Source organism: Saccostrea echinata, unplaced genomic scaffold (assembly GCF_033153115.1).
Source record: "Saccostrea echinata isolate AGI-Se365-2 ecotype Australia unplaced genomic scaffold, CSIRO_AGI_Sech_v1 ptg000056l, whole genome shotgun sequence".
NCBI classification, from domain to species: Eukaryota; Metazoa; Mollusca; class Bivalvia; order Ostreida; family Ostreidae; genus Saccostrea; species Saccostrea echinata.
Window position 1 is genome coordinate 16,021,037 of NW_026889805.1, and position 22,356 is coordinate 16,043,392.

Sequence of the window (22,356 nt, forward strand, 5' to 3'; positions counted from 1 at the left end):
GCAAATTAAATTTAAAATCTATTTCTGAGAAAGAAATTTAACATTTTTATTTTGTAATCCATGGTTTTAAAATGTAATATCATTTTCAAATTTCATTATTTTTAAATAGACTTGATAAACAAAATTAAAATGCATTAGTGTCATGCAGCATTCATATAAAAAGAAGGAAAGAATGGAGACTGATTGAATAACATGGGAGTCTTTGGAAGCTTCAATTTGTTTTCAGAGAAAATTCAAGTTTTTCAGGTTCATGCCCAAAATGCACATCCTCACAGATGAGGAATACATGTCATTTATTTTAGATAATAAATGCTATGTGACAGAGTGAACAACACACTGTTAATACATGTACTGACAATAACAGGTACCACACATGAACATCACAGGCAACACAAAAACATGGACAAGGGACATAGTTAAATGCTGCAGCATTTAGTCTGTTCTTTGACATTTTTGGAAACTTTAAACTTTTTTTAATTTTAGCATCAGTGTAATCATTTACTTAATTCTAATCTAATCTATCTCTGATAATCTAAATCTATGTTTCTGCCAGTTTTTAAAATTAAAAACAAAAAGTGATTTCTAAAATAATGCATCCAAAAAATCTAAATACATGATTACCATAAGCCATGTTAATTAATGTTAATGTATAACTATATAAATATCTTTCTTTTCTCCCCAATTCGTATGACTAGCTGTATATTTCAGGCCAATTCTTTCAAAATAAAAAAAAAAATTAAAAAAATTTAAAAAAAAAAACAAAACAAAACAAAAACAAAAACAAAAAAAAAAAACATGAGCCTTAAACTATTCTTGCATAATTCTGTAAAATTGTAGATTTTCACCTCTAGATTAGTTTGTGTCCAAGAAAAATAAGTCTACAAGATGTATTATTTGGTCTTTATCATGCTTGCATTCTATGGACTTTGATTCTTTACAAACATTTACTTTATTCGGAATTCCTGGAAATTAAACACAATATTGATCATCAGTGGAAAACAAGGGAAATAACTGCACATCATTGCCCAGACTATACAGTCAAAAGCATTGTTGAGACATTTTAGATTTTCAACTAACACAGAGGATTTGTTAATCAGTTACCAACTCATTTGTTTTCATAAATAAATATCAAGGGATTTCCAGGAATATATGTGGGAACGAAAAAAAAAACAAAATTAGTTTTACTTGCTCATTTAAAATTTCACATACTGGTAGCAGACATGAGGTAAAATGGAATTCGGTACTTTTTTTCATGTAAAGACATGTTAATACTGCATATGAGACCCAAAGAGTAATAACTATTATGTTTTGCACTGCTGGTATAATCTTTCTGGTTTAGGTCTATCTGGTTCCTTTAGCAAGATACACATATAAAAACAGGTATAAACAAACTAATCTGTTTTATATAATATTTATGAAAATAAATTTAAAATATTTTGAATATATATTAACCAGCAGTACCTTCATTTTGTTTAAATAGCCAAACTTTCTCATGAGCGATCATTAACCACAAATCAAGTCAAAAACCATGCAAACAAAACTCTCTTCAAGTCAATGTCAGCAGAAAACAGCTCTGATTGTGAGGCAAATGATGAGCATAAACATGACAACTTTTGTATTTTCTTTTATAGGTTAAAAAAAAAGCAGAATTCAAATACATGAATGTATTTAAAAATAAACATAGATGTTTCTGAAACAATCAGAAAATTCTACCATCCATTCGAAAGATATACCTATTGCTATTCAAAATAGAAAAAATTACTAGAATGTTATTATTGTGTGCATTTTCAGATGTTTCCTCTACCTGTGTAAAAATAAATCTCTACGACATAAATTACTTTTCACTTAATGAAACTTAATTTTTTTAATCATCATGTTTGTCCTATACACAATTTCCCCCAACCCCAGAATACTTCCACATTTTAAAGATAAATGCAAAGCTTAATTACTAAACTTTCCTTCAAACTAAGTTTACAATTATCAGAACAAATTTTATATTTGCATGAAATTGAATGTGTGAATATGTGATCACTCAGTCTGACAGCTTGACAAATTCAAACAAGATGTACACAAGAAAAGAAGTGCAAAAATTCATCAAAAAACTTCACGTACTGCATTTGTAAGGGGGCCGATTTTCCCTGGTCAGTACATAATCTTTGATTTTGAATTCTTGACCTGGATTTTTTTGCACAGTGAAGAGTTGAGTAAAATCAGTGCCCTCAATAAAACACAGATCCTCATTCCGATACAGGCTTATTTTTCCATTTTTTATACTTTGCAGCGAAATCAACTCCAGTGACTTAAGTTTTGTCATAATCGCACTAAATGCATTCCCTGCTCTAAAAATAGAAACAAAAAGCACATCAATCATGCATTCAGAAGAAGGCCCACGAGACAGAGATTTATCATTATGTGAATGATCCTCAACTTGGGGCTCCAAAAATTATAAGAATCATTCAGAAAACTCTGAGGGGATCTAAATAAAGACCTGTGGCCCTGTACTCACTTTACAAACATGTTTTCTTACTGGGCTCTGTTGCAAAAGAACTTCCCATTTTACTAAAATTTTACTAGTATTTATTAAAGCATTCCAAAATTAATCAAAATCCAAACAAAAATTCCATATCTACAAAAAATTCATGAAAATTTCAAAAATTGTCAATATTTGTGGACATTAAACTGAACCAATTGTGTATATGTCTTTGGATCAACATGCATTTATGAGTCATGCAGTCTTAATAAGCCATGGCTCTGTGGATCTTCCTCAATTCATATAACATACATAAGCTAACATGTCTTGTTTTCTAAACATATCTGCCAGGAGGTCTGCACTACCCATTCACTCATCAACAGTAGATCTTGGTCAACATGAAGCAAACCTTTAAATCACCGCAGAAATCTTTTACATATAACCTTTTTTTTTAAAATTTGCTTTGGGTCTGTTAATAAATTCATTAAGATAACTAGAAATTTATCTATGAAATAAGTTAAAAGTATATTTTACTCAAAAAGTGATCTGCAGTGATCAGAGAACTGCTTCAGAGCTACATGTTATACACTAGCATTCTTATAATTTTCTCCATCGTATACATACTACATAGTTCAGGGTCCTTATTATGTTGAATAAAAATTGCTTGTGAACTGATGTCGACGATGTTCATAAACATTTCTGGCTTAACATAGCAAAGGTTTGGGTTCATTCCTATTAAAATTTTTCCATTTAAAACTTTTTTCAAAGAAAGAAGGTCTAGTTCTCTAATGAGAGGTACTTGAAAAACTCCTAGGGCTACCCCAGTATGCCTGTGAAAGAACAAGTCATCTGAATATTAAGACAATATGCCATTATGAATTAAATAATGCTTCTAAAAAGAACCAAATTATGATTTCTGAGAAAAAAATAAACAAGAAGTTAACAAATTAAAATCGTACACAAAGCCATTTGAACTTACATGTCTAGTTCACGACCATGAATTATTTGCAGATTAGAAAGAAAAAAGAGATCAGGCATTTCTTGGCTGTTTCCTCCCTGTACCATTAAATAACCAGTTATCTCCTTCACTGTCTTCAGAACATCTAACTGCTCTCTTTTCAAACCTTTCAGTTTCTGGTAGTTATCCCTAAATAAACAGTCTAATTATACAAATTTACAACACACTTTATTAGATAACGAGAGGCCCATGGCCTTAAGGGTCACCTGAGTATCTCGAATGACTCAAGTGACGTAAATATGAACTTCTTACCATTCTTTAAATTAAATTTACATTGTATATTCTTGAGGGTATTCTGCCAAGCACTTATACAGAACATTGAAAATGCTCCACTGGGAAAAACAATTAAGCTTAAAAAAAAAACAATGAACCAACAGATGCACAAGCCTAGAATGATTACTGTAGAACCCACAAAGGGCCAAAATCAATTTGAAATAAGTACAGAACTTTGAACAAAAAATCAACAAAAAGTTTTTCACTTACCCATCAAAAGTTGTCTGAACAATCTTGAGATTCCCATCAATAACAGTGCAATTTTGAAATCTGTCAATGTTCTGACTGGACAAAAACTCATCAGCTTTCAGTCCGTCACATCCTATCAACAGAAAGAAATGACAAATAAAAAAGACACATATAAAATGGGTAATAATATAAAGGAATTTCAAAATGTTTATTGAAAATGACTGAAAGATCAAATAATTATATCAAAGATGCTATCAAGCCAGAACTACCTATTCAGTTTTAATTTAAATCTGTCTCTTCAAACCACGTGTGACATTTGGTAAGTCAATCTAGACTCTGACGTCACATGACATCGTATGTAAGTTGCATTACCAAATCGAATCAAGCACAGTGCTAGTTATAATGAAGAATGTTTAATCTACTGTATTTTCTGTAATATCCATTAAATCAATGTGCTTTTATTTTTTGTTGAACTTTTGTTGCTACCGCGAGATCATAATTTGTGGTGAGATGCAATTCGCAAAGCATTACGGGACCACAGGTTACTGTGGAAAAAAATTTGTTTGGGTCAATGTGCAAAATCCAAATTTTCTCTTCGCCCAGGCGTTGCTTTAAGAGCTTGCTGCGCTTGCTATAAGAATACAGAAAGTATGAATCAGTTGTTATCATCATTTTGTTGACTGACAAAAGATAACACTGACTTAAAAAAAAATAATTTTGAAATTTTTGCACTGAGAAACTTTTTTTTTTGGTTTGCTTGATTTGTTTGTGTTTTTTTTTTTTTTGGCTTTTGTTTTTGTTTTTATTTATCTATTGAATAATGTGAAGTATGTTTCACAAATCTAAATACATGTATTAAGTACAGAGATTCATTTTAAAAAGCATAGGTTTCACTTTTTTTCTTTTCTTATAGCATGAACAAATTCCATTAACATGAACTCAAATAGAAATACTTATTAACCCTATATTAAATACCATATATTTTAAAAAAGATCATGTTTCCAGTTGGAAAAAAATTACTGAAGACAAGTGATATAACTAAATTTTTCAATTGCTTATTTGTGACCAACTTCACTTTTTGAGTTTCCTGTGTCTAAATTCATTGAGTGTTCCTAGTAGAAAATAAATACAGTGGCTTCCATTTTATCGGATAGCGGTTTAACGAATATTTCGGCTATTTCAATATAATATCAGAGCACAAAACCATTTCTTATATATTTATTAATAATTTCACCTGATATTCTGATGAGAAAATATTGGAATTTCGTTTTATCCGATACAAAAATTTTGACTATCATAGTGTTTTTTGATAATCAGCACCTTGTTCACACCTCCAACTTCGTATGTGAAGCCTTTGTTTACACAGTTTGACACCAATTACCTTGACTGGCTTGAGTACGACAATGAGAGGATTAGTTACGGCTGGACGCACACAGGCACCTTACCTGTGTCAATAGTGGGCATAGTAAATAGATATGTTTTGATTACAGTTGTGGTGATCAGCTTGGGTTCAATGATGCACTTGTTAATTATGACAATTATCTGCAATTTTTTCGGCGTAAAATTTATTTATTAAACTGATTAGCTTGTGTATGACAATTTACTTGGATAATGAAATAAGCCTATTCAATCGTTTAACTTGGTCAATTGGCTTAATATTTATTCACTTTTCAGTGCAAAATTTATGGTAAAAATAATAAATGGCCCGTTCTATAAAAATACGTCTCAAAATTCATACCATCTTTCTCCACATGGCTCTCAAAATCTCTCTTCAGCAGACAAGAACGAGACTGGTAAACTCACACACAGTATAAAATACGCAACCGTATTAAAGAAACAAATAAAAACGAAACAATTACATATATTTAATATTTTTGTTTATTTTTAATTTACAATCTATGCAGGGAAAAATAGTTTACGGTTATTAGTCAAGCATTTAGTCTACTTCCGTTTCCAAAATGGCGACCATCGAAGAAGGAATGTAAACATGTGCTGAAGAAAGATGGCAATAACTATCAAAGAATATATTCTATACGTCAATTTATTTGAAAAAAAATTTCATATTAAATTCATAAGTAAGTAAAATAAATTATTTTTAGTAAAGTCATTAAGTAAACATGTCAAAAGAAAACGAATGTGCAAGCTGGAAATTTGTTACGATGTATTATCAATACATGTAGCTCTATGCATCTATCTTTGGACTCGGTATGAAGCAATCGGCTATTCTAATTTTCGGCTATTCGGATAAAACAAGGCTGACAACTTGACTATTCGATAAAACGGGAACCACTGTAGTTAATACATGTATAACACACATACCAATTTGTACACAACATGGGTGAAAGTTACTGAGCTTCAGTTTCACAAAAGTTGCCTTATCTTTACTTATCAAGCATAATAATGCCAGTTTACTTTATTTTTTTTACCTACTTAAAAGACTTGCTTATTAACTCACTTTTTGGACAAATTCCTTGACATTGTACACAAGTGTTGTTTTCTGGGTAGTATTCTGCTGGACACTTCCTAACACACAAGGCATTCGTTTCATCTTTCAACATATAATCTGTAACAAATAAAATAAAATTGAAAACAAGCACAAATATGTATACCATCTTTGAAACGTAAAACAAATCCTAAATATCCAATCATTCTACTCTAGAAGTCAAAAAGTTTGTTTCAGTAATTATATTTTCCTCTTCCTTAGTTATGTCAATCATGAATAATGATAGTGTGATTTGTAACTTAGAAAACCAGCAGAACATATCTCTATTTTTATTAAAATCAGACAGAGTTTAGGGAGTGGATCTTAGAAGCCTGGTGTTAATAAGATTGCATGTATACATATTAACACCTAAGATTGAAAGCATATTTCCAAAATTTATCACATCTGTATTTACAAATAATTCTTTTCTCAAACCTACATGTCTCTATATACATAACATTATCTTAGTTCCATTGAAAAAACAATTAAATACTGGTTTCATGATTTTCCCCCCTTATTATAAATGAATAATTTCAAATCAAACCTTATGGGTTATATTAATAGTATGAGAGAGTTTATACCTGGACATTCTTTCACACATAAAGATTTGTATGCATATTTTCCATCAGGATTGTTTTCTAGCAGCATGGTAAATCTATTATATATCTTGGGTTTTGGACACTCATTAACACACATTCCTTCATTGTAGAAGTTTTTGCAAGCCTGAAAAATATAAAATGTAACTACAAATAACAAACAGTACAATTAAACTCAGATCCCATAAAACTACAGGAGAGGAAACATTTCAAAATGATACTTTAAAGAATTGACTGTACTTTTATTTACAGCAGCAACACCAAACATTACGTAATAAGGTTAACCAGAAGTCTCTGTGAGACTGTAGCTCGACTGGTTTGTACTTGTAACAAAGGAAGAGAAAAGTAGCACTTGCACTTGAAACTTTGCAACAGCAATAAAAAGAATAATGATCCTTGGTTTAGTCTCTTTTTGTGGCAAGATTTATTGCAATCAGACTAAAACTGTAGGAGGAGTTGCCTTTTGAAAGAATTTTACAAAAATTTCTATTTTTAGTAACCATGGCGACTTCATCAAAAAAATGATAAAGACAATTATATATAATTGATTTTACACTTGATTGGCGTGTATACATGTGCAATCAAAAACTTCGAGAGATAGAGAGTAAAAAACAATGAAATGTGTGTAACAGGACCAAGGTCTTGGTTCTCGAGAAAGAGAACTTCGAGAGATCGGGAGTTCGAGAGATCAGGAGTAAATTTGCTTAGTTATATAAAGAAAAAAACGGGACCGGAGGTTCACTTCGAGAGATTGAGAACTTTGAAGGGAGTTCGAGCCATCGAGAGTCACCTGTATGTACATACAGTAATACAATATTTAACCTTCTTTATACGATATATATAGATGAAAATATAAACAAGGTCTTTCTTTGTTAGTATGGGAATCTATGTTGCAGCTATTGCAGAAAAAAATTTACATAACCCGTATGAGATAAGATAGATAATTTTATTTTCCAATTTTGGGCCCAGATGGCATACACTGAAAAGATAGAAAGTTCTGAATGAAAGATTACATACAAATAAACACATACACACACACACATATACATGCATATATATGATATATATACATTATTATAACAGTAACTTGATCCGAAGAGTCGTATCACGTCGAGTTGAGAGGCGCGGATCATCAGATCAAACGAGACGCAAAGCGTCGAGTTTGATCTGATGATCCGCGCCTGTCAACAAGACGTGATACGGCTCTTCGGATCAAGTTACTGTTATAATGATAAATTTATTATATACCCCTTTACAACTAGCAAAATATAGTTTTAAAAAACTTTTGAGATCAATTATATAAGATTTTTCCATTAAACAAAGCATTTTGTCTAGGAACTTTTTGATGCGCATGAAAAATAACGTCATGTTTCTGTGTACTACGTCATCAATTTCAGAGAGGGGTGATATGGATTCAGAAAACCACAGTGTGGTGATCCGGAAAGTCGAATCACACCGTCACGTGATTGTACGAAGTCTACAGTAAAATTGAGTGATACACTCTTGGGTATATAATAAAATCCATAAAAGTAACTTTAGGTGCAGCAGTTGGGGTTATCAAACTGCAATTATGTTGGCAGGTTATGTATTTTTTCTGCAACAGCTGTAACATTGATTCCCATACTAACTACCAAAGAAAGCATTTAATTTTTAAATTAATTTAAGAAGTTAGTGGTTTATATGTAATAGTTTAATAAACCAGGATGGTTTCTGGTATAATAACAGTTATTAAATAGGAATTCAGAAAAAAAAAATGTCTAACCCCCCCCCCCCCCTTCTCCTGGGGTAAGAAATGTTACAAAGTTCTTACTGAAGGGCTGAAAAAATGATGATGGCCCTCATGTGATTCCTACATAATAATAACTTAATAATATCCACTCATTGGGTGACCTACCACACAATCTGTGCTCCTTGGACCATAACATCCTCCAGCACACTGGCTATGACAACATTGATTTATTTCTTTTCCAAAACAGCCAGTATCACAACTTGGATGACAAAGTTCTCTGATCACTGAAAAATGCAACAAGAGGTCCATGGACAATAAGGCTAACCTGAGTCAACATTTTTTTTCCTGGCTTATAAATGAATATATATATATTAAACAAATATAAAAAGAAAACACAAGAATCCTCCGTAAAGCTTTAGCGCTTTCATTAAAAATCTTCAGAAGCTTTACATTACAAAAATGTATACAACGGTAACATAGTAACAATGATTATGACGTTAAACTAAGCGGAACGTTTAATGTCTATATTGTGACGTCATAGATAAAATACTGCAATGATGATGAAAAAGTTCGGGAAAATCATAGGTAGTTTATAAGAGACTATTAAGCTTTGGCTTTAGAATACAAATAAAATGTTTTTCTTTTTCCCGTCTCTGGATATCACTGGCACATCTGAGTTCATAAAAAGGGAAAATGTTAAGTCGTTTTTTTCCACAAGTTTCCAGGTGTGCACTTAACTGGATTTGTCTATATTCAGGTGTACTGATGTGTTGCTTATGTACACGTACACGGGCACGGAGACTGTTGCCAGTTTTACCAATATAATATTCTTTGCATCCAGGACATGTGATGGCGTATATGACATCTTTCGTATCACATGACATGTTGGCATTAACTTTAAATTCACGCCCGTTAAAATTATAACTCGTCCCTTCTGTAATGTAGTCACATGTGCCGCATCGAGGGTCCGTACACTTTGACACTGTATAATTATGGTCAGCGAATTGGGAGGAACAAAGTATTCTCTTAAGGTTTTTGGGCTGACGTTTACTGCTGATAAAACGACAGTTTTTGTATGTAGTTCTCGTTTGTTCATCCTCTCTAAGTAAGCTATTTAATTCATAAATAATTGAATTGATGTTTTTATTTCTCGGATTGTACGTGTGAACAAAGGGTATTGTTTCTCCGTCCTTCGCACGTCATTTGTTTGAAAGTAATTGTGTTCTATCACACTCCTTGGCTTTCATAATACTATTATCTACCAGTTGCTCTGGGTATTTTTGGCTCAATAAATACAATTTTAATTCCTCCAAATGGATATCCCTCGTATTAATATTGCTCACAATGGTACAGATCCTTCTTGTGAGATTATATGGTATAGCCGTTTTAGTATGGTGGGGATGGCACGATCTGAAATGCAGATATTGGTGTGTATCTGTCGGCTTATAGTATATATCCGTATTTAAGCTGGTATTATCTTTTGATATAAGAACATCGAGAAATGGCATTTGCGTATCATCTGTTTCCATCGTGAATTTGATATCCGAGTTCATTTGGTTTAGTAGATCGTAAAACTCCAATAATTTGTCGACATCATCATCCCATAAGATAAAACATTCGTCTAAAAATCTTTTCCATTTAGACTGTATATTATAAGCAGATTCTACTCCCCACAAAGAACATAATTGTTCATGTAACTTATGTTCTAAATAACCTAAGGTTAATGTTGCATAGGTAGGTGCGACTTTCGTCCCCATTACAGTTCCCTTAGTTTGAAGGTAATGATGGTCAGAAAAAGCAAATGAATTATTTTCTAGAACTAATTTAAGTGCTTCTAAAATAAAATTCTGTTGGAATCTGTCATTTAGTACATCGGGATAATTTTCCATCCAAAATTTTACAGCTTCCAATCCTAATTCTGTAGGAATATTAGTACCGGGTATATAAACTTACGACATCAAAAGTGACAAGTTTTGTGTTACAGGTGATCTGAGTAGGTAAATGATTTATGAAATCCAGATGACTAATTATGGCAATGTTATTGTTGAGAAGATTTAAAAGATTTCCTTCCATAAACAAAATGCCCATGGGCCACAACACTCACCTGAGTAACTTTGGCCCTGCTGTTCTTCACAAGATTTCCCCACTTGTAATATCTATTGTGACCCCACCCTACCTCCAAGGGTCAAAATTTGAACAATTTAGAATCTAAACTTCCCCAAGGATACTTCCACATAAGTTTCAGCTTTCCGGCCCACTGGTTTTTGACAAAGATTTTTTTTCTATATATATCAATGTAAAACTTGGATTCCCTATTGTGATCCTGCCCTACCCCGGGGGTCATGATTTGAACAAATTAGAATCTACACTACCCCGGGATGCTTCCACTTAAGTTTCAGCTTTTCTGGTCCAGCGGTTTTTGAGAAGAAGATTTTTCCTAAATATTTCAATGTAAAACTTGAATTCCCAATTGTGGCCCCGCCCTACCCCCAGGGGTCATGATTTGAATAACTCAGAATCTACACTATCCCAGGATGCTTCCACATAAGTTATAGCTTTTCTGACTCAGTGGTTCTTGAGAAGAAGATTTTTAAAGATTTTTCCTATACAGGTAACTCTTGATACCTCGAAGTCCGTGGGACCGAGGAAAAGCTTCAAGTAATCAAGAGTTTGAGTTTTCAAGATTCCGCAATTTTCCAGGTTTGTTGAAAGGTTTTAAAATTAGTCTTACCCGATATAATGATTTTCATGCAGTGCTAACCTTTTACACGTTTTTTTTTTTTTTTTTTTTTATAAAACAGCGGTATTTTTTCATAATTTAGATGAATATTTCAATAAACTGATTAAAGCAAAAAATGTATATCGTCATTTCATGAAAACAATATTTTACAGTGTCGCACATAGCACTGACTATTCCAAAAATGATCATTGAACGCAGTTCTGCAAGTATTTGTCCAATAATAGTCGTCATATTGACATTGAGGCTGTTTCTGCTTTTTCATATTTCGTTTAACTTTGACACTGACTCGAAATAAAAATTAAATTAGTGTTTTGTCTTTTAATAAATTACTACTTTTCACTGACTCTGCGTCTCTAAATTATCGTAAGACAGTCGATGATATTTATTTTAATAGCATATAGGCAAAATATAATTAATTATAAATCAATTGTCACCTTGCAGCAATATAAGTGTCACCTGAATAAACATCCCGTTCCTCAAGACCAGGTCTAATGCCTGGGGTCATTTAAATGTCCAGGTAAAGGTGTAAATTATGTAACGCTTGCGTACACATAGCCACTTCGAGGTATCGAGGGTAAATTCTAATAGAATATGCATAGTGGGACTGCATTTTGACTTCGAGGGATCAAGGGTTTCGAGAGATCAAGAGTTCAAGAAATCAAGAGTAAATTTGCTTAGTTATATAGGGGAAAAATTCGGGACCGGAGACTCACTTCGAGCGATCAAGAACTTCGAGAGATTGAAGTTCGAGCCATCAAGAGTTACCTGTATATTTCAATGTAAAACTTGAATTCCCAATTGTGGCCTTGCCCTACCCCGGGGTCATGATATGAACAATTTAGAATCTACACTACCCCAGGATGCTTCCACATAAGTTTCAGCTTTTCTGGCCTAGTGGGCTCCGCCCTACCCTCACGGGTCATGATTTGAACAATTTAGAATCTACACTTCCCAAGGACGCTTCCATATAAGTTTCAGCTTTTCTGACCCAGTGGTTGTTGAGAAGAATTTTTAATGATCCCACCCTATTTTTGTCTTTTCTTGATTATCTTTCCTTGTAAGGGGGTTTGGTCGTTCATTTTAACAATTTAAACTCTCCTTCACCCAAGAATGCTTTGTACCAACTTTGTTAAAACTGACCCAGTGGTTCTTGAGAAGAAGTTGAAAATGTGAAAAGTTTACAGATGGATGAATGGACGACGGGTGATCAGGAAAGCTCACTTGAGCTTTCAGCTCAGGGTGAGCTAAAAATGAGCTTTATTTGGTTGATTTCTGGATCTTTTTCAATTACATCAACATTTGTTTTAATTAATAGGCATATCACAGAATAGGGTTGTGTGAAGAATTTACTGCAGTTTCTAAATGATCATTTCAATGACTTTCAGTGTCTTGTTTTGCAATGTGATATAAGATTATGGATCAGGTGTTGTCATCAACACTTCAGTAGTTACTGTTTTCATTGTAAAAATACAATGTATATTGATCAATACTCACAATTCTGACATTTGTCCGGTCCACTTCCCCAACAATGGCGACTGTTTGTCTTCTCCTCAAAACATTCTGGAGCACAAGGAGGACCTATGAAATTGAGCAATTCATTAACAAACTAAATTTAAAAAAAAATTAAATAATTAAGCCAAAATTAGATATTTCAGCATACAACTGCTCATGAAAATATCGAAAATAAGTCAAAGGGAATAAAGACCCTGGCTCAGGTGAGCTAAAACACACATTATTCTGAGCTATCAAATGTGTACTTTTTATCCTATGAAGAATCACACACACAATATATATTTACACCTTTTGATCGCCAAAGCAATTCTAGGAAGCAGGATCAACCAATTTTCATACATGTGAACATTGTTAAAACTATGCCAATTTATCTTATTACATGGATGTCTTTTTTTTTATTTTGCTTTAGAAGCTACACTTTTAAATCTCATATATGCTTTTTATTCAAACAAACTATTGGTATGAACATCGTTCATGTGGTCTGAGATTATTTCAACATATGCCAATCTGGATGGAAAACACAGCTTCCAATTATCTGTTGATTTTAAAAAATAAGAAATGATGCTGAATGAAGAGAATCAATTGTACAATAACTTACAATTTTTGCTGTCTGTAGAATTCGTATTTGTTGTCTTATGATTAACCCTGTACTTAGGGTTAAACTTAATATCCTTCCATAAAATGGTGTCATGGAAACACAGCAGATCATTATTGTGAAAATAAATATCACCTCTTGTTATTTCTGGAAGAAAAAAATCAAATCATTGTTTCCGAAAAGCTTATTCATGCATTATTAATAATACAATACACACTTCAACAAGATACCTATGGACCACATTGCTCACTCGAGTCATTTTGGCCCTGCTGTTCATACCTATGTAAAACTCAGATCACATATTGTGGCCCCACCGTACCACTGGGGGTCATGATTTGATCAAATTTGAACCTAAATTACCTGAGAATGCTTCCAAATAAATATGACTAATCATGGCTGTTCTTGAGAAAAAGATTTTTCTTATGCATTTCAATGTAAACTTTGATCCCTTATTGTGGTACCACCTTACCCATAGAGGTCATGATTTGAATAATTTAGAATCTTCACTTCCTCAAAGAGCCTTCACCTAAGTTTCATCTTTTCTAATCTAGTGGTTCTCAAGATTTTTCTAATACATTTCAATATAAACTTTGATCCCTTATTGTGGCCCGCCCTACCCCCAGGGTCCATGACTTGAATAATTTAGAATCTTACACTTCCTAAGGAAGCTTCCGCATAAGTTTCACCTTTTCTGGCTAAGTGGTTCTAGCTGAGAAGATGATTTTTCTTATATATTTTAATATAAAACTTTCATCCCTATTGTGGCTCCATCCTAACTCTGGCAGTCATGATTTGAACAATTTAGAATCTAAACTTCCTCAGGCAGCTTCCACATAAGTTCACCTTTTTAGGCCCAGTGGTTCCTGAGAAGGAGATTAAGATTTTTCATAAATGTTTCAATGTAAAACTTTAATCCCTTCTTGTGGCCCAAGTTTCACCTTTCCTGACTCACCAGTTCTTAAAAAGGTTTTTTTAATGGTCCCACCCTATTTTTGCCTTTTACTGATTATCTCCCTTTGGAAGTGGGATTTGCCTTTCATTTGAACAATTTAGAATCCCCTTTATGAGAGGATATTCTGTGCTTACTTTGATTAAAATTGGCATAGTGGTTCTTTAGAAGATGTCGAAAACATGAAAAGTTTACAGACAGATGGACAAACAGACGGATGCCAAACTGTGATCGAAAAGCTCACTTGAGCTTTCAACTCAGGTGAGCTAAAAAATATCAGATTCATTTTAAAAATATCCAAGTTTCACTCTTGCTACCCCCCCCCCCCCCCTCTTTCTCTATCAATTTATATGAAACTTAAAAGTATTTCAGTAATTTTTCAATTTTGCCTCAGCTTACTTTCAAAAAAGGCCCCCAATCTTTGGAGTTCAAAAACAAAGCTTCTTTGCACTATATTACTTTGTAAATCACATTAATGCATCATGCATTCAAATTTGGCTATAGGATACTAGCTGCGATATGTTGTGAAGAAATATATGCCTTAAGGCTTCCCTAGCTGTGGGTACTTATGTACATCAAATTGAGTAATGCTAAACTTGGCAAATAAAGAACGTGTTCCATAAAGCATCTGCAGATGTCCAAAATCCTGTTCTTACCATAATTTTTGCACCAATAGATTTACATAAATGATGATATCGTTGCATGCATGGTGCAGTGGTTAGAGTGTTTGCTCTAGAGTCAGAGAGTAAGGAAAGTGTTGATCCTTGTTATGGGTTCGAATCCACTGTGTGACATGGTGTGTCTCATCCTTAGGATGAGACAGTAGGTTCTGGCATGAAAAAGATCCAACATTACTCAAAGGCTGTAAGCCCCAAGTACAGGTCTAAATTTGCAGCCCTCCACCCGTAAGTGGTGGTGTCTCAATATGAGTAAAAAATTCTTGGATATTAAACAAACAAACAAATGGTGATATCAATATACTCCCTCCAGTATATATCTATTTGAAAGATGAATGACTTAGGCATCAATACTGAAGGTCTAATTTCCTAGCAAGTATACTGGTATATACTTTCCATTTATTATCCTATACCTGATAAATTGGTAAACCACAGTTCCTTTAATCCAACTTTTCCACCTGCATCATGATTCAAGGCCACAAATAAACTGTAGCTGTTGTTCTTATAGTGAAACAACTCATTCCCACGTATAATTTTTAATTTAGTGAGTGGTAAATACTTTGCTGTCACAGAGGTAATTAAAACATATCCACTCACTTCCTCAATATTTGATAAAAAACTTAAATTATAATTAAAATTAGGCTGCTCTAAAAATTTGATTTCTAAATTTCCATCCACATAGGTACAGTTTCCATATCGTTGCTTCAGTTTTCTATATCGCATTTCATCACTGGCTCCACTAGCACTTAAGCCTTCTGATGATCCCCGACACACCTCTGAAATGATAAGAAAATTAAAAATATTTTCTATGTCAATTATAATTTAGTCCTTTTTAATAAGACTTTAAACATAAAACACTATGTAATTTGCTGAACAAATGTTTTAAAAATTTGAATGAAAAAAAAAATCATTCGCAAATTAAAATAAATACAATCAGACTGTTTCATCTTCAATATGTCAAATTCTGGATGCAAAGCATTTAAATTAGATAATTTATGCCACAAGTAATTATACAAACAGGACCCTACAAACTTCTGCGTCATCACTTTTACCCACTCCTTTTGAGATTTATGGTTTCATTATTTTATTTGCCTTATTAATTGTTATAAATGTTAGGATTGTTTAATGACAAATATCTATGCCATCAGAATTCACCCTTTCCTAGTGATACAAAAGCTTCTTATCCATACAGGTGCTTGTCAAGCACTGTAAAACAAAACTACATGTATCCAGCATTTCTGAGATCTATTAGAAATATCACAAACTAATGGAGTGTATTAATGCAATGCAAGGAACATAACTACATAAAAATAATTTCGATTTTTGAATCCAGCCCGTCCATTCAATCAAATTATGTTTAATATTGTTACATTTGCGAGTAATAGAGTTAGACCTCTAGGTTAACACAATCAGATAGGAAATTGTTTAGATGAATCTTGTTTCTACCCTACTCTCTCGAAGCTTGGTATTTTGTCAATACTTTAGGAGTGAAACAGCTCCATCTTTACACAACATCTTTTTTTTTTTCATTCTAGGTCAAACAGTGCTCAAAAACACAAGACGAAGATAACACGAAGGTTTAATTTTTAGCATATTATTTCATTTATTGCATATAAAATTTCTATGTTTTACATTTGTCATATTTTTCCCTTTCTTTAATAGCACTTTCCCTGCATTCTGTGATGTTTGTTGTGTGTGGGCAAGCAATTTAACTAATCACCTTCTATCGATTGGCAGGGTTAATTAATCAAAACTGTGATTTTATTGTCTCCGCTAACACAGAGGAATGCCCAACATCCAAATAAACTCTGTCTTCTCCATTCATTCAATAAAATTGGAAAGAAAGGTACAACAAAAAACATGGGGATAGACTTGTAAGCCTCATCTCTGAAAGTCTAATTTAACTGAGGTTCATGGAATCCCAGACAAGTGTGTAAGAAAAACTTTATAGCCTTAGGGTAGATTTATAGTGAAGGAGAGTCAGAGACCATTATCATTTCTCTCTTTTATAGGCCCCTAATGCTCCAAGAGTTTGTAGCAATTTGTATACTGATACAATAAAAATTGATTTACCCACAATAGAATCTAAGCCCAAACAAATTTATTCTACCTCTCTACCTTGTCAATTTGTTTTCCTTTAACCATAAATAAATTTTGTGTATATTATTTCATCATAAAACAAATTCTTAATCAAGAAAGGCTTACTATAAAAAAAAAAGTCCAAAAAAGATACCAAAGTAAACTTTGACCATGGTAGACCGACAATGAGTTCATGTCAATGAAATACCTGCAATTTTTCTAAGCAAGGAGAGATTAAATTCTGAGAAACATATTATCTTCATGCAAGAAGTTGCAGGCATCCACGTATTGCACTTTCTGAAGTGAAACAAGATCAGGGTGTTTTAATGCAGTTTTTGACCATTAAAATGATAGGGAAATTGAAATTGGGAAGCTTCCAAGAAGAAATGTTTAGTAAAGGAAAGATAAATGTCAAATCTTGCTGGGCAAAGCTTGATTGCAAATACATATTTTTTTTTTTGCCTCCTCTCCTGCAGACGAATTAAAGTGGGTTATCACACAAAATCGGGATATACCCAAAAATTGATGTCTCAAATCTTTTCAACTTTCCTCTGCAGATAAAATCAAACATGAAAAACTTTCCACTGATTAAGAGAAGACTTGATGGAAAAATATGATACCCAGTTCCCTCCCTTGGTAATGGCTGATGTTGGAAGTGATGAGAATTATACAGACTTTCTTTATCCACTAATGATCAGGAAGAACACTGGTTTATGATGGGGGGACCAGCTGCAAGTTTTACATAGGCAGAAAATTAATATTATTCTAAGACTATTTTAATTGGAAGTGATATTGGTATGGGAAATTCTTAGCCCTTGGGCTTTCTGGTAAAAAAATCATAGCAGACTAAACATTATTGTCAAAATGTATCATACCTTTTTCTCTCAACACCCAATATGTCCTCAAAAATGTAACAAAATGCAGAAAGTGATTAGCACACAACACACAAAGTATTGAATGATAATCAAGTTAAGCATTTAATACATCTTGAAGAGCTGATTCTATTTAAGGAAAATAATGTGACCTTCTACCAAAACTGGATACATTGTTACAGTAATGACTTTGCCACTCAAAGATAAATTAAATTCCATATACATGTTCCCTGGGTGTAACCACCATTGCATCATACAAAAATGGTCTTTTTAAGGACATTGGCAAGGTTCCTGGTTATTGTATAGAATTTTTCAAGAACTTTTGAGTAGGTTTAAATGTACTAAACAGGCTATATTCTGGATCGTTTTACCTACCAATCCATCATTCTTTTTTAGATTTTGTCAAATTCGTGTTTTCACAATTCTTAATGCATTTCCTATGTAAAATGTTGATAAAAGAGACCTACATAATTTTTCACCATAATATTTCTTCAAAACCCATTTATTTCATACAGCTTTTGTATTATATACATTATTGTATCTTCATTTCCTATGACTTCTAGATATTTTGGCTAAAAATGTACATTTAGAAACAAGACATGGATATACCGGCACCGATCATTATTTTTGAGTTGCGTCCCTTAACAGCTAAAATTGGTCAAGAGACTGTTTGATAGTTTTATCATGTAATTGACTGGATTGAAACACATTGTCATAAAAATATTGTCATGGATTTATTTTTAACTTTTATTCGTAGTTACTAAATGCCGATTCCTTCACATGACCTAAGAACTGTTCTCAGTCGGCATGGTCGACCTACCTTTCAGCATATGTCACATCTTTGCCCTTTCCAGCAAACTGAGCATAACTATGGTAAATAATGACCTGTTGACTCTTTGTCCCTGAATACAATGTACAACAAAGCCATTACAGCTTTTCTTTCTTGCTGTATAGATGATTCTACCGGTTGAAGGAGATACACGTGCTTATGTTTACCTCTGTGACATACGCTTTATTGGTTTTCACCGCTTAGAGAATTCTACACGGGAGATCACTCTCAATCACTATTTTATAAGCGAAAAAATCCATGTATTAAACCTTTTTTCTCCGGAAAACCCTGACTTGCCAATGTCCTTAACTTACATTTTGCTTTTAAATTTCCTTTCAAAATCAATAGTCATTAGTTATTATGAAACACAAAAAAGGGAATAACTCTACATCATTATCTCTACTTCCTAAATCCACAGACCTCCAACTCAAAAATGGGAGATAATACTTATCAAAAACTTCTACATAATCAGTTCATGAATTTGTGTCCTTTCTGTAGTCAGGTAGCACCAGTGCACATCTTAATAATCTGGGTTAGTAAGGACTTCTCTAAAATATGTACCTCACAGATATTTCACAATTAAAAAGTCACTTACAATTTCTCTTATCTTAACACTGATGTTGTTTTTCACTATCCACTTTCTTGGCTATCAAGTTCTAGGGTGATATAATGAAGTATTTGACAGCCAAATGTTTCAAATGGCCACTGATGAATATAATCAGGTGCCTGACATTGCTGAAGTTTGATAAATTGCTTAAATTTATATCTTCATCCTCTCCCTTTCATAACATTATATACCAATGATTAGATAGTGTATCATATCAAATAACTTCCCTACATTAGTGAAAATGGGGTCATTAAATCAAGTGATGAGTTACAAATCATGTTTGTTTTTCTGTCAAATCCACAAAATATTAAGGTACATGTAGTAGTAAAAAGCCTGTGGCCCAATTCCAGTTATTGGTAAAAGTACACAGGCATCCAAGAAAAGCCATTGGCAAAGAAACACCTCCAAATTTATTTAAGGGAGGCAAACACTTCTCCTCTGACCTCCTCAATAAGCAAATAACAGACATACTGACACCGTGAAGAATGCATTTGGAAATGACAGAAGGAAGCAGTTATCCTATTTCTTACTGAAGAAATGATGAGAGGAATCCATCAATGCAGAATAGGCATCAAAATGTTGACAGGTGAAATGTTTGTCTTAATGAAAAGTTTTTACACCTTACTTATCAGACAAACTGTTAACATGTACCTGTCTTTATCAGCACCCATCAATCCAAAATTTACTTTGTTCTAGAAGGTTTCCACAATCACCAGATGTACCAACTACAGACAATGCAGTAAATCAAATGCACTGACAAAATTTGTGGGCACCTTACCTCAACGCATAATCTTAATAAAAAAAATTATTGCTTGTTCAAACTGTAAAAATAAATAAATTCAATAAACTACTATAACACCATGATAAATCATAATCTTTTAAATGCTTATGAAGTAAAATTCAAGCCATGTGTACAAATGAATTATCAGCATGTTGCTTTTTTTCAATTTCCAACAAATCCCAAAACCAAAATTTGCTGGAATGTAGCTAACAGTTTATGAAATGTGTTACAGCTAAAAAAAAAAAAAAAAAAATCATCATGAAGCAAGTCCTTAAGATATGATACCAATCCTTCGGAGGAATCAATCCTAAGAGATCTTGGAGAATTTGGGCAATTTTATGTTTGTCAAAGAATGCATCAGATTTTATTTAATTTGAAAACTGTATGGTGTCTGCAGCAGATGTTTACAGTTTGATAGACTTGAAGATGTAGAGATAAAATTGAAGATCTTTAAAGGTTTTCACAGGTGTCTGTCTGTCAGCACTGCATAGGATGGGGCTGCTGTCTAGCAACCCTTCCAACTCTCTGACTTCAAAATCTTTTCCATTTAGCTAAATCAGATTTATGGGGTTTTTTTAAAATAACAATGTTGTATTGTCTGCATGTAGATCACCGATATGCATCCTTATACATACAGACATAATTCTCTCTGTGAGCAATGATGCAACAAAAATGATTAGACTTTGCACCTGTCAGCATTTATCACCTCCAAATAGTAATCAAAATTGTATATCAAAGAGAAAATAACAATAATCACCAGGAATTCAGTGATGATGTTTCAAATATGCAAGACATCACAGTACAGATCTACTGCTTACTTTCTGCAGTATTTCAGATGAATGATGATGGTCTTCTGTTAGTTTTTTTCCCCAAACTTTTTGGCAAAGAACAAATATGCACCACCTGAACTTCTCCAAAAGATTTTTGCACCATATGATCTGAATTACATCAGGGGTAAACATCAACAAAATAAATAAAAAATCCCAAAACTGCCATATGGACTGGGGACCATCAATGCATCCAGATGATAGTGATGACTTCTTCCAGGTGATTCAGGCATTCATCTGGATTCCACCTCATTTACAAGGTGATTCAGAACTGGTCTCACTCAGAACTATACATTTTTACAAACAACATGTCTGTCTCATTCAAATTGTGAATAATGCAAGTGCAAAAGGAGTGGAGGTGAAAATCAAACATGCAGCTCAGAAATTGTTTAATTAAAATACCTGAAGAAACAAGTATGGTGTGTCTTTGACTGAGGTACACCATTTGGAAAAAGCATAATAGATGGAATATTTTAGTTTTAATAGGATACACTTACAGTCTTAAAAACTTAACTACGTTAGTTACATAAGTTTAAGTTTCGAAAAACCTTTTGGTTAGAGCTCTTGATCTACAGTATACCACCACTGTGCTACTTGCAAAACAGTAAAACAGATCTAACAAATGATAGGAAATTACAGTTTATTCTGTATTGGTGATATACTTTTATTTGAAATAGTCCAATGATGTGTTACATGTTGACACAATATGAGTAAATCTTTATTAAAATAATATGCACAGAAACAAATCTTTGAAAAACTCCTACATGATAAAATCTTCAGAAAGTCAGGAGAATATTTAATATGTGCTTGAAATAAGCATCTCTTAAATGTAAATGACATTACACAAAGAAAATTGTTTTATTTCATGAAATGACCTTCTTCAAAATATTCTCACAATTACACATTCACCTGTAAAAGAAATTCAAGTCATGTGTGAATGAATTGAAACCTTAACTTCATACACATTTCTATTTCTTTTCACTCAAACCTGAAATTTCAAACTACTATAACATTCGTCAGGTATATTGCATATCCATAAAAACACTAAGGAAGGGATAGGGATCAAGAGGTTAAACAAGAGATTGAAACTGCAGCAATTATTCTAAATTTTATGAAAAACTTTATAAGGTA

At 33.0% G+C, this 22,356-nt stretch overlaps 1 protein-coding gene across 3 annotated transcripts in view; it reads right to left on the reverse strand.

Moving 5' to 3' along the window:
- The window catches only part of LOC133173030 (epidermal growth factor receptor-like), a 70,188-nt gene that overhangs the window by 19,038 nt on the left and 28,794 nt on the right, over positions 1 to 22,356 (reverse strand). For 2 of the 3 annotated variants that reach the window (XM_061307913.1, XM_061307911.1), the window contains exons 2-10: positions 15,644 to 16,006; positions 13,608 to 13,751; positions 12,992 to 13,075; positions 8,923 to 9,041; positions 7,014 to 7,155; positions 6,406 to 6,513; positions 3,972 to 4,083; positions 3,450 to 3,617; positions 2,113 to 2,339 (exon numbers count right to left, since the gene is read on the reverse strand). In XM_061307913.1, the coding sequence (XP_061163897.1) occupies positions 2,113 to 2,339; positions 3,450 to 3,617; positions 3,972 to 4,083; positions 6,406 to 6,513; positions 7,014 to 7,155; positions 8,923 to 9,041; positions 12,992 to 13,075; positions 13,608 to 13,751; positions 15,644 to 16,006 (1,467 nt within the window). Of the gene's footprint in view, positions 1 to 2,112; positions 2,340 to 3,094; positions 3,301 to 3,449; positions 3,618 to 3,971; positions 4,084 to 6,405; positions 6,514 to 7,013; positions 7,156 to 8,922; positions 9,042 to 12,991; positions 13,076 to 13,607; positions 13,752 to 15,643; positions 16,007 to 22,356 lie in introns of all 3 variants that reach the window. The other variant, XM_061307912.1, reaches the window with a different exon arrangement.